Source organism: Barbus barbus (genome assembly GCF_936440315.1).
Source record: "Barbus barbus genome assembly, chromosome: 7".
NCBI classification, from domain to species: domain Eukaryota; kingdom Metazoa; phylum Chordata; class Actinopteri; order Cypriniformes; family Cyprinidae; genus Barbus; species Barbus barbus.
Window position 1 is genome coordinate 4,652,089 of NC_136735.1, and position 17,054 is coordinate 4,669,142.

Genomic DNA, 17,054 nt, shown 5'->3' on the forward strand with positions numbered 1-17,054 from the left:
TGATGTATGATTGTAAGATTGTCCAATACTATTTTAAAGTTTAATACATCACACTTAGACATCAGCACTCATCATACAAACCTCAACAATAAAAAACATATTAATATATAAATAAATGCAGCAATGCATGCTGGCATGAAGGATGTCACCATTGTTGTTTTTCATATGCTGAATGTTGGTGTCTGTGAGTGTATTAATGACTCAAAATATATTTTAAACAAAAAAAATATATAATAATGAGAGTATTTATACACTTCCAAACATCAAAATTTTAAGTGCAACAAATGTTATAAGTTATTTAGTTTCACATTGGTTGAGTTATTTAAACCACTTGAACGCAGTCATTTGTCTGCTATTAAAACATGCAAGTTGATCTGCTTTATTAATGCAGAATTGTTTTCAGAAAACACTTGCAATTGCTACAAAAGAAACAACTTCACAAAAATCAAGGGTCAAGACTAAATGAAACACCAATCTCCATGATGGTGACCTCAACCTAAACATTTTCAATAAGACATCAACATCTAAACCTCTGTTAATTCTCAATAAGAACATCTGTAGACGTCTGCCAGAAATAATTTAAATCTGGTTAGTAATACTGTAAGTGAAGCTGGTAATGCTGTTTGTGGAGTTGTTTAATCAGATCTTGAGAGATTTAATGTATTTTATCTTCAGTTCATCTAAGGCTGTGGCTGAAGAAAGTTGTAGTTTGTGTTCTTATGTTTCTTTATTTCAGTGCTTGTTCACAGCAGGTGTTTGAATGATTGAAACAATGTTTCTGGAACATCATACTAACCTTTAAATAACATTCTACTAACATTGAGGAAACTGGAAATTTGTGTGTTACAAATCAACGTTCCTAGAATGTCAAATTTTAAATCAAACTTAAGTTGAAAGAACGTTTGAGAAACATCATACCTTTTAAAAACATTCCTCTAACGTCAAGAAATCTGATCATTTTTTTATGTTCCCAAAACCAACACTGAATATTTGGAGAACGTTCTTATAACAAAATTCTGTTAGCTGGGATAAAGGTTGTTGTTTTGCTCTGCAAAAAAGTGTACAACACGAGAGAATAAATGATCACAATTTTGGGTGACCTGTTCCTTTAACTCTTGTAAAAAAATGTTTGGCCTGTGCATTATATTTCTACATGTAGATAACAATATAATATGTTTGACAGTTTATAAAGTCACAGTGGTGGGGAAGGATCTGAAAAAGGACTCTGACATCTATGATATGAGGGTGGATCAGGTACTAAAAGAAGGTATGGTTCATTATTCCCTCCGCTGATCATAAAATTAATTTGAAATGTGTCTGATATAGTGATGGTGAGATGAAGCTTCATGAAGCTTTAAAGGTGCCATAGGATGGAAAATTGAATTTACCTTATAGTTGAATAATAAGAGTTCTGTACATGGAAATGACATACAGTGAGCTTCAAACACCATTGTTTCCTCCTTCTTATGTTAATCTCGTGAATAAAAAAGACCACTGAAAAACAGGCAAATCAGAGCATAACACCGACTGTTAGGTAACAGTAGGGATCACTAATAGTTACACCCCCAACATTTGCATAAACCCGCCCTTGTTCTAGGCCAGCTGCCAGCTGAACCGTCAGAAGTTCTGCATGTATTGTGAAGAAACAAGCAAGGACAACAGCGAAAATGGCAGATCATAGAAATAAATGTTATGTTTCAGGCTGTACAGGGGGTGTGAAGTGCAGGGATGGGTTGGTGCCTGTATTCGGAAAGGCACAGAAAGCAAATAACGCATTCTAATAAAATAACACGAGTCAATAAAGGGACATGGTTAGCTCGTTGCTAGCTGTAGCCTGTTACAGTGCATAAGATTTCACTTACCACATAAACAAAGTAAGGAGAGATGACTGAGGGTGATGACGAATGATTTACAGATCCTGAGCACAACTGATCGTGTAAAATGTGTGGTAAGTGCTGCCGCTCCATAGTATAAACTAGTGATGGTGAAATGAAGCTTCATGAAGCTTTAAGCTTGGTTCACAAAAGGGTTCATTTCTGGAGGCTTCATTTGCTCACAATACCACCTGGTGGCCAAATAATGTAAAACAAGCAGATATATTACAGACAGGTGGATAGTCCAGGGGTCAGAAAGTAAAAGTCTTGCCATATGTTTGTTCCACCCATGAACTCAGCAGCTGATTTCACCAGAGGAGGAACCAAGACATTCCTTTCAAGTTACAAGCAAGTCTCAAGTCATATCCCAAGTCCTCAAAGAGTTAAAGTTAATGAGATAATTAAGAGACTAATTAAATGATGATTGTGCATTAGTGGTGAACACCTGCTGTTATTGAGAAATACAGAGGATCAGATGATGATGTTTTATTGATTAAAATTATGCCACCATCATGGAGATCAGTGTTTGATTTAGTTGGGTTCTTGATCCTTGACGTTTTCTGTTAGATCACTCTCTGTAGCAATGCATGAGGTGTTGTAAAGCAGAGAGATCAACTGTTAATTTTGTTGATGAAAATGACAACGAGAAGTATTTGTCAACAAACCTTTTTTCTGTGACTAAGATGAAACGTTGATGAGCTAAAACTAATATCTGATGATAAAAACTATGATGAATTTTATACCGCGTCTTTGTTAACAAGATGAGACGGGACTAAAATGTTATTTGAGAACTACGGGACATTCAAAGTACATCCTACAGGCTAAGTTAACTGTCTTGTCCTTCAAAATGTGCATCTCTGTCATTGGATAAGGTGTGTTTGCATATCTAGTCTCAGTATTGCAGCCGCAGTGGACGATAGGCTACCAAAATACGAATTAGCGATCTGAAACAATGGAATGCGTGTCTTGCATACCTTCCGTCTTAAATGGACAGCATTCCTAATTATCTGTCATAAATGTTAACCAACAAAAGATGTTAAATAAATGTTAAGTAATCCTACTGTATCTGAAAAATAAGTTTAATTTGTATCTCTACCAAAAAATGAAAATTTATTCCAGTTTTTCCAATTCAATCCTTGATTCAAATTTCTCATACGCTTAATTGATTTGGTCTAAAGAGAGAAAAATTGATGACTATTTTTGTTAGAATACTACATATAAAATAGCTACCAAAATAAATGTTGGTAACTGCAGTTTGACTAAAAGTAATGACTAAAAGTTGACAAAAATGCAATGAGTTTTCGTTGACTAAAACTAGACTAAAACTATGAAACACAAATGTGACTAAGACTACTAAGCATTTTCATCTCAAGATAAAGACTAAGACTAAATCAAAAATGCCTGCCAAAATTAACACTGAGATCAACGCTCTATAGTAAGCAGATGTTAGCTGTTTTTATATGATTAAATAATCGTCAGGTGCTGGCCAGATTACATCCAAAACAATTTTTTATTTCATTTATATGTTCAGGTTTTGAATCAACCCGGTGAAACTACAGAATGCAAGGAAGGTATTGGTCTTACAGTTATAAGCAGTGTTGGGGAAAGTTACTTTTAAAAGTAATGCATTACAATATTGCGTTACTCCCTAAAAAAGTAACTAATTGCGTTACTTAGCTACTTTTTATGGAAAGTAATACGTTATGTTACTTTTGCGTTACTTTTTAAATATGAGCAGGGATTGATTGTTTTTAATACAAGAAATTACATTAATACAAATGTAAAAGCCCTGTATCTTGTGAAGGAAAAGTAAATTCACGTCTGTAAAGTAAAACTCAGGATAAGAAGGTTTAAAACTCTTCGGCAATAAAAAAACAATGAAGCACAATTTTTCGTTTATCTAGTCATTTTTGCTTATTAGTATGGCTGAACTGTATCATCAAAGGTCAACATAAAAGACATTGGTTAATAAAATGGGATTAGATACATTTGTGTTTAACATATTTAATTATTTCAGTTTGCGTCATATTCTGAGTTTGCATTTCACTGTTTTAATTCATTTAGATGAATACTAAATCTGTTTTTTGCGAGTGGGATGAATTCATGCACATTCACATTTAGAACTATAGTAACAGCATGTTCACACAGCGCACTGTCAGTCAATAAATGGGGAAAAAGTAACTAGCGTTACTTTTTTGAAAAAGTAACTCAGATTTTTTCTTCTAAATTAAAAAGTAATGCGTTACTTTACTAGTTACTTGAAAAAAGTACTATTATTACGTAATTAAGTAATGCGTTACCCCCAACATTGGTTGTAAGGAATTAATTTTAAATCTACTGTCCATAATGACCAAGCCCCCAAATCCACAGCCCCCAATGACCAAGATGGCGGCGCGAACACATTGCGAGGCTCAGCGTCTCACCAGTTTTTGCAATTTTGCAGTATTTTTCCTGCTCATCTCGGGTCTGTTCTCACTGAACAGCTTTGCCTTAACATCATACACCCGACAGGAGCTTTTGGATATCGGTCTGCACTTTTCCAACAATATTATAACCAATCATCGACTCATCCCGGAGATCTCCAGAACACCCGAGGCAACGCACTCTGCTCGGCCGGGCGGAAGTGCTCACAGGCGGCGCCGAGATCGTAAACAAAGGCGGGGGAAGCGTGGAGGACTAAGAGCTAAGCTAAAGCTAACACCGCACCGGCTCTCTTTACCCAGAATTTTCCTCGCTAATGTGCGGTCATTGGTGAACAAAATGGATGAGATACGACTTCGCATCACCCATAGTAAGAAACTTTTGGACTGCAATGTCATGGTTTTCACTGAAACATGGCTACATAGCGACATACCCAATAATGCTATTGATCTAACCGGACGCTACACGCTCCGAGCAGATAGAACGGCAGATGACTCCGGCAAGACCAGAGGCGGAGGATTGTGCATTTATGTAAACAAAGCTTGGTGTACGAACTCTGACATTGTTGGAAAACACTGCTCACCTAACCTAGAGTTTCTCATGGTTAAGTGTAGACCTTTCTATCTGCCGCAGGAGTTCACTTCCACCATCATAACTGCAGCCTATATTCCCCCGGATGCTAATGCCAAGCTTGCTATGAACGAACTGCATGCGGCCATTAGTAAACAACAGACTGTACACCCGGAAGCTGCATTTATTGTTGCGGGTGATTTTAATCACTCCAACTTAAAGACAGTGCTCCCCAAATTCCATCAGCATGTCTCCTGCCACACTAGAGGAGAAAAAACTTTGGATCATGTTTACACAAACATCGCTGGAGCTTACATCGCGACTCCCCTCCCCCACCTCGGACAGTCTGATCACCTTTCTTTGTTTCTCACCCCCAAGTATTCACCCCTCATCAACCGTGTGAAGCCATCAGTGAAGACCATCAAAGTGTGGCCAATGGGAGCAGAGTCTGTACTTCAGGACAAGTTTCAACACACGGACTGGAGTATGTTTGCTTCTCAGGCTGCCAGTGGCTCTCACACGGACATTGACATCTATACCACCTCTGTACTGGACTACATCAATACCTCCATTGACAGTGTCACAACAGAGAAACAGATCACAACGTACCCTAATCAGAAGCCATGGATGAACAAGGAAGTGCGGCTCTTGCTGAAAGCCCGCAACACTGCTTTCAGATCAGATGACGCTCAGGCCTACAGCATATCCAGGGCTAACCTGAAGAGGGGCATCAAGAAGGCCAAGCACTGCTACAAGCTAAAGGTAGAGGAGCATTTTTCCAACTCTGACCCCCGGCGCATGTGGCAGGGCATCCAGGTCATCAGTGACTACAAGCCATGCAACTCCACTCCAACGGTCACAGACGTCTCCTTCCTTGATGAGGTAAATGACTTTTATGCTCGCTTTGTCAACAACAACAAGGAGACAGCCACCAAGATCACACTCTCAGGAGACCATCAGACCCTCAAACTCACCTCCACAGATGTCTGCACAGCATTGAGCCGGATCAACTCATACAAGGCTGCTGGCCCCGATGGCATTCCTGGACGTGTGCTCAGGACATGTGCAGAGCAGCTCTCAGGGGTCTTCACAGACATTTTCAACCTGTCACTCACCCAAGCAACGGTGCCAACATGCTTTAAGTCCACATCCATTGTGCCAGTGCCGAAACACTCCTCCCCAACGTGCCTGAATGACTACCACCCCGTAGCACTCACACCCATTGTTATGAAGTGCTTTGAGCGACTGGTCCTGGCACACCTCAAGAACTGCCTCCCACCCACACTGGACCCACACCAATTTGCCTATAGAACCAATAGAAGCACTGAGGATGCAGTAGGCACAGTACTGCACTCGGTACTCACACACCTGGAAAACAACAACACATATGCACGGATATTGTTTGTTGATTTCAGCTCAGCATTCAACACCGTCATTCCCTCCAAGCTGACCACTAAACTTGGAGACTTGGGTGTTAACACCTCCCTTTGCAGCTGGATTATGGACTTTCTGACCAACAGACCTCAGCATGTTAGGTCAGGCCTCACCTGCTCCACCACCATCACACTCAACACCGGCGTACCACAGGGCTGTGTGCTGAGCCCATTTCTCTACTCCCTCTACACCCATGACTGCAGGCCTGTGCATGGATCCAACTCCATCATCAAGTTTGCTGACGACACCACAGTGATTGGCCTCATCAGAGACAACGATGAGACTGCCTACAGGGAGGAGGTACAGCACCTGGCTGCATGGTGTGCTGACAATAGCCTGCTCCTCAACACCAGCAAGACAAAGGAACTTATTGTGGACTTCAGGAAGAAGAAAAGTGGAACGCATGACCCCATCCACATTAACGGGATGGTTGTTGAACGTGTCTCCAGCTTCAAGTTCCTGGGAACCCACATCTCGGAGGACCTGACCTGGACCACCAACACATCCAGCCTAGTCAAGAAGGCTCACCAACGCCTCTTCTTCCTTAGGACACTGAAGAAGAACCACCTGTCTCCAATCATCCAGCGGAACTTCTACCGGTGTGCAATTGAAAGCATCCTGACCAATTGCATCACAGTCTGGTATGGGAACTGCTCAGCTGCTGACCGCAAGGCACTACAGAGGGTGGTGAAAACCGCCCAACGCATCACAGGGACACCACTCCCTGCCATTGAGGACGTCCAGAGAAAACGCTGTTTACGTCGAGCTCGCAGCATTCTTAAGGACTCTTCTCACCCTGACCATAGACTGTTTAACCTACTGCCCTCTGGGAGGCGCTTCAGGAGCCTCCGAACAAGGACAAGCAGACTCAGGAACAGCGTTTTCCCTACAGCTGTTTCCCTACTAAACTCTGCCCAATGATACCCCCCTCACACACCACTACAAACTCTTCACCCCTCCCCGTCATTAAATCGATTAAAAAAAAACAAAAAAAAAAAAACAACCAATCTACACACTGAGTACTATGTACTGTACATTTTTATTTCTATGCACTTTCAACGTTCATTGCACTAATGTTTATATATCTTAATTTATAGCTTATTCATATCCATTTGTAATTATGTTCATAGTTTTTTCTCATAGTGTACATTTACTGCACAATCCATCTGTATAGTATGTTCATATCACCCATCTGTATATCATACTGATAGTATTTAAAAACTTGTAAATTATGTCCATAGTACTACTGCCTTATCTGTATATTTCTGTACATATGTAACATTTTGTAGCCACTGTATATCCTGTACCTCTGCTTATTGCACTTCGGGTTAGATGCTAACTGCATTTCGTTGCCCTGTACCTTACATGTGCAATGACAGTAAAGTTGAATCTAATCTAATCTAATAATGAATATAAATTTTAAAGCCCTTGTTCTAATTAGACACACACAGACATCAAGAACCAGCATATGAATCTCAACAATGGTGACGATCAACAAAATGCTTCATGCTGCATACTCCCATCATGCACTGCAGCATGAATAACTATTGTCACCACTGTTGATGATCATATGATGTGTTCATTTCTAAAAGCCTATGCTGATATTTCTGATTTTCTAATATTTAAGCATTAAGATGCCATTTTTTTAACATTACCTTTTTTTTTTACAGTTTAGTAATAGATAAACATCAGTCAACAAACCAAAGAAAGACACCTTCATGATGTTCATTCAAGGGATTTAAAAGCAGAAAATGTGAACTCATCTGCTTCTTCAAGGTTTTAATTAGATAATGCACAAATATTTTCTATGAAACACTATTGCAATTGCTTAAAAGGATATCACTTTGAATTTTTAAATGGGTCAAGAGCCCAACTAAAGCAAACACTGATCTCCGTGATGGTGGCATCATTTTAACCAATAAAACATCAACATCTGATCCTCTGTGATTCTTAATAACAGCAGGTGTTCATCACTAATGCACAATCATCATGTATTTAGTCACTTAATTATCTCATTAACTTTAACTCTTGGAGGACTTGGGATTTGACTTGAGACTTGCTTGTGACTTGAAAGGGATGTCTTGGTTCCTCCTCTGGTGAAATCAGCTGCTGAGTTCATGGGTGCAACAAAAATATTGCATGACTTTTACGTTCTGACCCCTGGACTATCCACCTCTGTCTGTAATATATCTGCTTGTTTTACACTCTTTGGCCAACAGGTGGTATTGTGAGCAAATGAAGCCTCCAGAAATGAACCCTTTTGTAAAACACTTGGCTGAAAAACTTAAAGCTTCATGAAGCTTCATCTCACCATCACTAGTCTTTTACCTGTTAAATGCAGCTGTCCTTCTACAATACATTATCTACAGAAGACTAAATTGCACTGCAGTGGAATTGTTTCCTAAATGCTATTCTGTCCTGTAGGCACTGATGAGGAAGTTGAGGGGAAAGTTAAATCATTTTTGGCTCGTCCCAGTTGCAGAGAACCTCTGGGATTAGCGAAAGGCAAATCGTACCTCATCATGGGCAAATCCGTTGACCTGCCAAAGCTCGGGGGAAGGTAAGTGTCCACTGTGTGTCTTCAAGATAAGATGATTTGCCTGAGGTTTATGTGTTTGAAGTCTGTAGAGTGTTGTGCTCAGTGACATTACAATTTGTTGTCGAAACTTTTGCAAACCTCTGTTTTATGTTATTTCAATTATGTGATTTTAAAATTCTTACAGTTCATATAATACAGACTTGAATACACATATTTTATGATGAATAGTTTATTTTTTATTTTTTATACACAGTAAAACCCCCAGTTTTAAATTAACACTCCTATCCCCGGTTTCACAGACAAGGCTTAAGCCTAGTCTCAGACTAAAGTGTAAGTCCGAGCTATTTTAACTGAAAAAAACTTGCACTGACTGATCTTAAAATATATCAGTGCCTCTGTGTTGTCTCAAGATGCAGACCAGTAATGTTTTTTTCTTTTCCTGGCTTAGACCACATTGTTAAAACTGCCCGGTCCTGCAGATTTGCATTATATAATATTAAGAAGATCAGGCCCTTTCTCTCGGAACATGCAACACAACTCCTTGTTCAGGCTCTTGTTCTGTCCAGACTTGACTATTGCAATGCTCTCTTGGCAGGTCTTCCAGCCAATTCTATTAAACCTCTACAATTAATCCAAAATGCCGCTGCAAGATTAATCTTTAATGAGCCGAAAAGAACGCACGTCACGCCTCTGTTCATCAATTTGCACTGGCTACCAATAGCTGCTCGCATTAAATTCAAGGCATTAATGTTTGCCTACAGAACCACCACTGGCTCTGCAACCCTTTACCTAAATTCTTTACTTCAGACTTATGTGCCCTCTAGAAGCTTGCGTTCTTCAAGTGAACAATTAATTATTGTACCATCCCAAAGACACAGAAAAACACTTTCAAGGACTTTTTCATTAACTGTTCCCATCTGGTGGAATGACCTGCCCAACTCGATCCGAGCAGCCGAATCCTTACCCATCTTCAAGAAACGGCTAAAAACTCATCTGTTCCATCTTTACTTGACCCTCTAACTCTAGCACTATCTATTCTAATTGTATTTTATCTATGTCTTTTTATTAAAAAATAACAATAATAATAATAATTATCTGTACTGCGTTAGGCTAACCAAGACTGGTAATAGCACTTGCACGTTGTTGCTCTTTTGTTGGTTTTGATTGCTTCTTATGTCCTCATTTGTAAGTCGCTTTGGATAAAAGTGTCTGCTAAATGACTAAATAAATAAATAGTCTAAGCCCTGTCTGTGAAACCAGGCCCCAGTTTTTATATAATCCACACTCAGCATTATACAAGTAACACTTAAGCAGTGTTAAAATTAATGACATAATTAGTTTAATAATTGAGTGATGATTGAGCATTAATGAAGAACACCTGCTGTTAACAAACTGAATCACTGAAAGAAAACAAGAACAGAAAAAAGAAACAAGAGCAGAAATATAAAAACTACAAATGACTTCAGCCACAATATGAAATCAACACAAGATAAAAGAAGACATTAAATCTCTGAAGATCTCAGCAGAGGAGGATTAAACAACTTCACAAACAGCATTACCAGCTTCACAGCTTCCCCGCTTCCCCTCTGGGGAAGTCGTGGCCTAATGGTTAGAGAGTTGGACTTGTAATCCAAAGGTTGCGGGTTCGAGTCTCCGGCCGGCAGGAATTGTAGGTGGGGGGAGTGAATGTCCAGCGCTCTCTCCACCCTCAATACCACGACTGAGGTGCCCTTGAGCAAGGCACCGAACCCCCAACTGCTCCCCGGGCGCCGCAGCATAAAATGGCTGCCCACTGCTCCGGGTGTATGTTCACTGCTGTGTGTGTGTTCACTGCTGTGTGTGTGCACTTTGGATGGGTTAAATGCAGAGCACAAATTCCGAGTATGGGTCACCATACTTGGCTGAATGTCACTTCACTTCACTTATTACTAACCAAACTGACTTTAGATGTTTTAGTTTTGTTTAAATTATCATTATCAAGGTCAGTGTTTCCTTTAGTTGGGATCTCGACCCTTGACTTATAACATTACAATTATTTTGACTGCCATAACTGTGTGATTGTTTAGACATTGTTATGGCAGAAGAAAAAAAGCCAAGTGAAAATGTAATTAGGTGTTTGTTATGTTTCAATAAAGAACATAATTTGCATATGGTGGCTTGGATAACTGATTTAAATTATTTGTTAATTTTGTTGTTGCTCTTATGATGCACTTAAAGATCTCACAGTTTTAAGATTTATCAGAAAGATTTTAGAAACTTATTCTGCACCAAAACTATTAAGTTATTATCAAGCAGACTTCAAGAATTAGCATATGAATCTCAACAATGGTGACAATCAATTTAAAGCTCCATGTTGCAGTGCATTCTGGGAGCACCAATCAAAACTCATCCAAGGCTCCCAGCATGCAATGCGACTAATAAATTATGCAATTGCCTTAGTATTTCCTTTTATTCTTACTATTTCCTTTTGTTTAATTATTAAACTAATTATCTCATTAACTTTTTTTTTTTTTACTTTTTTTTAACACTCTGAGTGTGGATTATATAAACCAGGGCCCGTATTCATGAAGAATTTTAATGCAAAAAGTAGCTCCTAGTGACAAAATTCTAAGAAAATTCTTAGAAATGTGGGCGCTTACTCTTAAAATTAAAGAAAAAATCCTAGTAAAGAAAAAAGTAATTCAGAAAGCATCTTAACCCTTAAAAGAGGTCTTAAGGTCAAACTTGTTAGGAGTACGGACGAGGACTTTTTAGGGGCTTAAGAGTTTCTTTAGCAGCGGAGAAAATGGACGAAAATGAAGAGGGAGAAGAAATGTGTTGCACACAATGCATGACAGTGAGTTAATAAGACACTACACATTAGTTTGTGCAGGGATCATGTTTGTGACTGATCTTATTAAAGACATGCTAACATCTCAGACACCGCGCAGAATTGCCATAGCGCCAGAAATGACTACATTAACATATTTGGCAACTGGAAAAATGCAACTATGCAGCAGTGATGATTTGGGTCTGTTACAGCACTTATTATCAAATGATGATTGAGCATTAGTGATGAACACCTGCTGTTATTGAGAATTACAGAGGATCAGATGTTGATGTTTTATTGGTTAAAATGATGCCACCATCATGGAGATCAGTGTTTGCTTTAGTTGGGCTCTTGGCCCTTGACTCTTGTGTTAGATTTCTCTCTGTAGCAATGCATGTGTTGTTGTAAAGCAGAGAGATCAGTGCTACACAGTGAATAGCTATTAGCTCTTTTTATATGAGGAGACAGTCATCATGAGCTGGTGTGATTATAATCAAAATGACTATGGTTTCATTTATATCTTGAAGTTGTTCATGATCAATCTTATGAAATCACAGCATGCAAAGAAACCGTTGCTCTAATAGTTATGGTCAGTGAATTTCAAACATATCTAATGCATATAAAATACTGAACTTTATGTGTACTTAAACACACACGGAAATCAAGAACCAGCATATGAATCTCAACAATGGTGACAATCAACAAAATGCTTCATGCTGCAATGCATGCTGGGTAACACCATTGTAAAAACTCCCATCGTGCTCTGTAGTATGAAAAATTGTCACCACTGTTGAGGATCTTATGATAAATGTTCATGTCTAAAAGCCTGAGCCAAAAAAAAAATAATAATAATTCCCCCTCCCCAATACTGAAGCATTACTGTGGTTTTGTTTGTTTAGTAGTTTTTTTGTTTATGCTGTTCAGTAGCACCTGAATGTCGATCAATAAACCAAAAAGAGACACCACTTCATGATGTTTGTTCATCATGAGTTATAAGCAGAAAGTGTAAATTAATCTGCTAAGGTTTGATCCAGTATTGCACAAACGATTGCTGTGAAACAACATTGCAACTACTTGGAAACAAGTTACTTTGAATTAGTAAAAGGGTCAAGAGACCAACTAAAGCAAACCTAGACCACAATTATGGTGGCATCGTGTGTGTTTTTTTGTTTTTGTTTTTGAGTTGATTCCATCCAAGGCTGTGACTGAAGATATTTGTAGTTCTTAGGTGCATTCGACTTGAAGCGGCGCTGCGCAGAATGACATCAAAGTACCACGAGAGTGATAAGAGAGCAGACTGATCCTTAAGCTTTCGAATCGCTCTCGCGGTACTTTGATGTCATACACTGATCATTCTGCACAGTGCCGCTTCAAGTCGAACACACCTTATGTGTTCCTCTTTTCTTCAGTGATGTTGATTGTTAACAGCAGGTGTTCATCACTAATGCACAATCATCATTTAATTAGTCACTTAATTATCTCATTAACTTTAACTCTTTGAGGACTTGGGATATGACTTGAAGACTTGATTTGACTTGAAAGTCCCACCTCTGTTTGAAGTATGGTTGGAGCTAAACTCCGCAGGACACCGGCACTCCAGGACCGAACTTGGTGACTCCTGACATAAATTGGGAGTCTTAATTTAACACTGAGGGTTTTACTAGTAGTGTTAGACTGATATAGCTCCAAGGCCAATACATTGGCCCATATTTGATTTTTTTTTTTTTTTTTTATTATTGCCATTGACCATTTTTTCCTGTTTTACCAATATGTTGGACTTTAATTTTGAAGGCCAATGCCATATTTTTCATTGCAAGAGAAAATATTTGTTGAAAAGCGTTGTAAAAATGTACAAAACCAAAATAAATATGATTTTAAAATGTATGTTTTTTCTTCACCCTTCTGTTGTTTTTAGTCTGCAGTACATCTTGGGAGAGCAGACTTGGGTTGAATACTGGCCTACAAGAGAGGAAAGCCAAACTCCAGAACACAGGAAACAATATAGTGGCATCTCTGCTCTCCAGTATAGACTTCTCAAAGAAGGATGTGATTCATAATCATATAACCAAAATTTGTGGATTACAGTTAAATGTCATTTTAAATTTCATCTCCTGCAAACTTTTCATGAATTTTCAGAGTATTTTTTGATCCAAAATACTTTGTTGTAATTATATATACATATATATACTGACTGAATAAAAATGTAAAATGTTCATTTTGGAGTGCCTGGCAAAATCATTCATCAATTACTTGTCATTCTGAATTACAAATCCAACATTATTATTTTTGTGCAGTACTTTGAAATTGTATCTCTGTGTAATAATCATAAAAAACATTGCTGGATTTTTTTTTTTTTTTTAGTAAAACCCCTATTCCCTGAAATATTTACCATTCAGATTGTAAATCTGGAAGACATCTGTGTAAATACAGACTAAATATTATTAAAAAAAAAATAATAATAATAATAATAATCAGGCATAAAAAATAGGTCCTGATTGATATTTTGTAAAATTAAAGGGGAAAAAAACTGTCGCAATATAAAAACCCCCAAAGTGGTTCTATGCAACATATTCTAATTCAAGAAAACCACTAAGTGAAAATAGCATATTTTCTTATAGCCATAGATGATATTTACACTGTTAAAATTGCAGGATTTTCTGCTATTTATACTACTGTAGGATATCTGAACGAATAGACAAATTTAAAGGAGACCTATTATGCTCCTTTATACAAGATGTAAAATAAGTCTCTGATATCCCCAGAGTGTGTATGTGAAGTTTTAGCTCAAAATACCCAACAAATATTTTTTATAGCTTGTTAAAATTTGCACTTTTAAGGTATGAGCCCAAAGACTCTGATATTGAATATGTTGCTTTAATTCAAATGAGCTGTTGCTCCTGGAGAAGAGGGCTGAACTTCAAGAGCTCAAGCTCCAGCATTAGCAGTGCTAGCCTTTGCAAATAAATATTCCACTATTAATACAAGCCGGTTATCTTCACAGAAAACATACTCTGTTTCAAAGTCAGTCATTTGATTGTACTGTGCATAATAAATTTGCGTTTATGAATTACACAGAAGGGAGCTCGGCGGTATAAAAATAGCAACATAGCTGGTGTCATGGTGCATGGCATGCTATCACAAACTTTATAAGTCCCACTCGTGATTATGAGCTCAACAAACAAGCGATCACCTCACATTGCTTTCATATGCAACTTTTAAGTACCGCATTCCTATTCACGATCATTCATGAAGACAGCACCAGTGAAAACAGAAAACTTTAGCATCACTTACTTTGTCAGGAGCTGACGTTCGCGCACGAAGCGTTGGTATTCATGTTTTGGAGACTTTACCGATTTTTTCCCGGGACATTTCCTTAGACAATGAAACTCAACCACAGCTTCCTCAGGCTCAGATGGAGGGAGTCTATGGAGACTCCTATGTTTGTTAGTGCATCCCAAAACACAACACTTGAAAAGCCTCTTTGGCGCTGACATTGTATATCTCCAGCAGCTACAGAAAGTAGTCAGTAATGGCGAAGGCGGACCGCAGCTTCTCACTCAGGGGTTTGTCTATAGGACAGCGTCACTAATGTGCGAGACTTTTTCCCCTCCGTGATGTGAACAGAGGGGGAATCTAAAACAGCTCATTCTGAGAGACTGTTTATATTGTTTTTAGATTATAACAAAATGAGTTGGTGGATTTTTACCAATTTTAGGCTGGTTGATTTCACACACTGCGGCCATACAACTGTGATTTATGCATAGTAGGTCCCCTTTAAGATTCAATCAGAACATCGAAACATGAGGAGCTGAAATTCCACAGAGGCCCAAGGCAACAGGACAGCATAAATCAGATCCCTAGCGCCAGCCCATCTGAAGAAAGCCTAACCAGCAAGCCTCTTTTACAGAACAGCCTGCAACATTAAGACAAAAAAATACTTATTGATAAGTCCAATGCAGGAAGGAGATTGTCAAATTTGGGGCAAGTAATCAAGATTAATGGTCAAAGAGATGCACCGCACGACCATCATATGTAAATCTGTGATAGAAATCATGAAATCATCCCCCCACCCAAGACACAGACCAGACTGAAATTCCTTTGTTCACAGAACATGTCCTTATGTTCTACACAGAACTACACAGAAACTGTCTTTTCCATATGCACCTACAATCAACTTAAAAGGACTTATGAGCTCACAGTCACATCCAAAGCACGCGCTTGTTGCGCTTAAAGGTGCACTGTGTAATATTTAGGATTATCTATAGACAGAAATGGAATATAATATACATAACTACGTTTTCAGAGGAGTATAAAGACCTTACATAATGAACCGTTATGTTTTTATTACCTTAGAATGAGCAATTTATATCTACATACACCACGGGTATAAATAATGTTTTGCTGAATAACTTTAGGCTATATGTCAGTAAAACAAACTTTCCTATCCTGAAAGCTATTTTACCGTGCTCTCTGTGCACACTCTTCAACTTTACATGAATATAAGGCACATGCTATATTGCTTCATCATAAATAATGTGCGCAAGAAACTATGAGCATACAATGTAGTTCTGTTCAGTTAATTCATGAAATTACCAAAAAGGCAATTAGTGCATTCATGTCTGTATAGCATCACATTAAAGAAAGTCTCTCAAAAGCATGTACTAAACTACTGTGCAATTCGAGATCACAATATAAGGCGAAAGCTGATGTTTTTTTTAATAATTTGTAAAGTACAAAACAAAATGAAACCATTTAAATGCATAACATCATTTTACATTTTTCACTAATTTTACATTCTGGCATTTATGTGCTGTTGACCTCCGGCCTTTTTTTTATTAACCAGTTCTTATCAATATTTGCATGTCTCATCAATGAGTATGCAATGATAGAGGACAAGCTTTTGGGGGTTTTGAGAACCAGAACCAAGCTGACTGAGAAATAAAGCTATAGTGAGCCCCTTTATTAAAACACTTGGAGGTGGGGAATAAAACACAATTTGTCATATTCACTCAGCATTACTTGATCTAATTCACAAATATCTCAATTAGAGTTCAGTGGAAATTAATTGTATTCAGTTGTTTTAGGCACTAAAACAGTCCAATACTTTATAGTCAATCACATTTTAATATTGAAATAATGAAGATTTCTGTGCCACCCCTGAGTGTTTGCTGGCCCCTCCCTGACCACCCCTATAAAAACATTCTGGCTCCGCCATGGTAATGTTTCACCCATCTTCAGGAATAACAGCTCAAGTCTATTTTGTTTATATTTTGACAAATATATTCCAAACCTTTTGTAATGTTGTTTCAGATAATTTACATGAAATTAAAAGTGTGTGTGTGCGCGCGTGTTTTTGTGACAAATGAGGACATAAATTTGTATAATAACACAGGTATGACACAGGTAT

General features: G+C 38.2%; 1 protein-coding gene across 1 annotated transcript in view; it reads left to right on the plus strand.

The window, feature by feature from the left end:
- LOC306872965 (complement C3-like) overlaps positions 1 to 13,860 on the plus strand; it is a 74,195-nt gene extending 60,335 nt beyond the window's left edge. The window contains exons 39-41 of the mRNA XM_079421937.1: positions 1,184 to 1,267; positions 8,724 to 8,859; positions 13,563 to 13,860. Coding sequence (XP_079278063.1) covers positions 1,184 to 1,267; positions 8,724 to 8,859; positions 13,563 to 13,704 — 362 coding nt within the window. The 3' untranslated portion in view covers positions 13,705 to 13,860. The remainder of the gene's footprint in view (positions 1 to 1,183; positions 1,268 to 8,723; positions 8,860 to 13,562) is intronic.
- Positions 13,861 to 17,054: the final 3,194 nt, after the last annotated feature.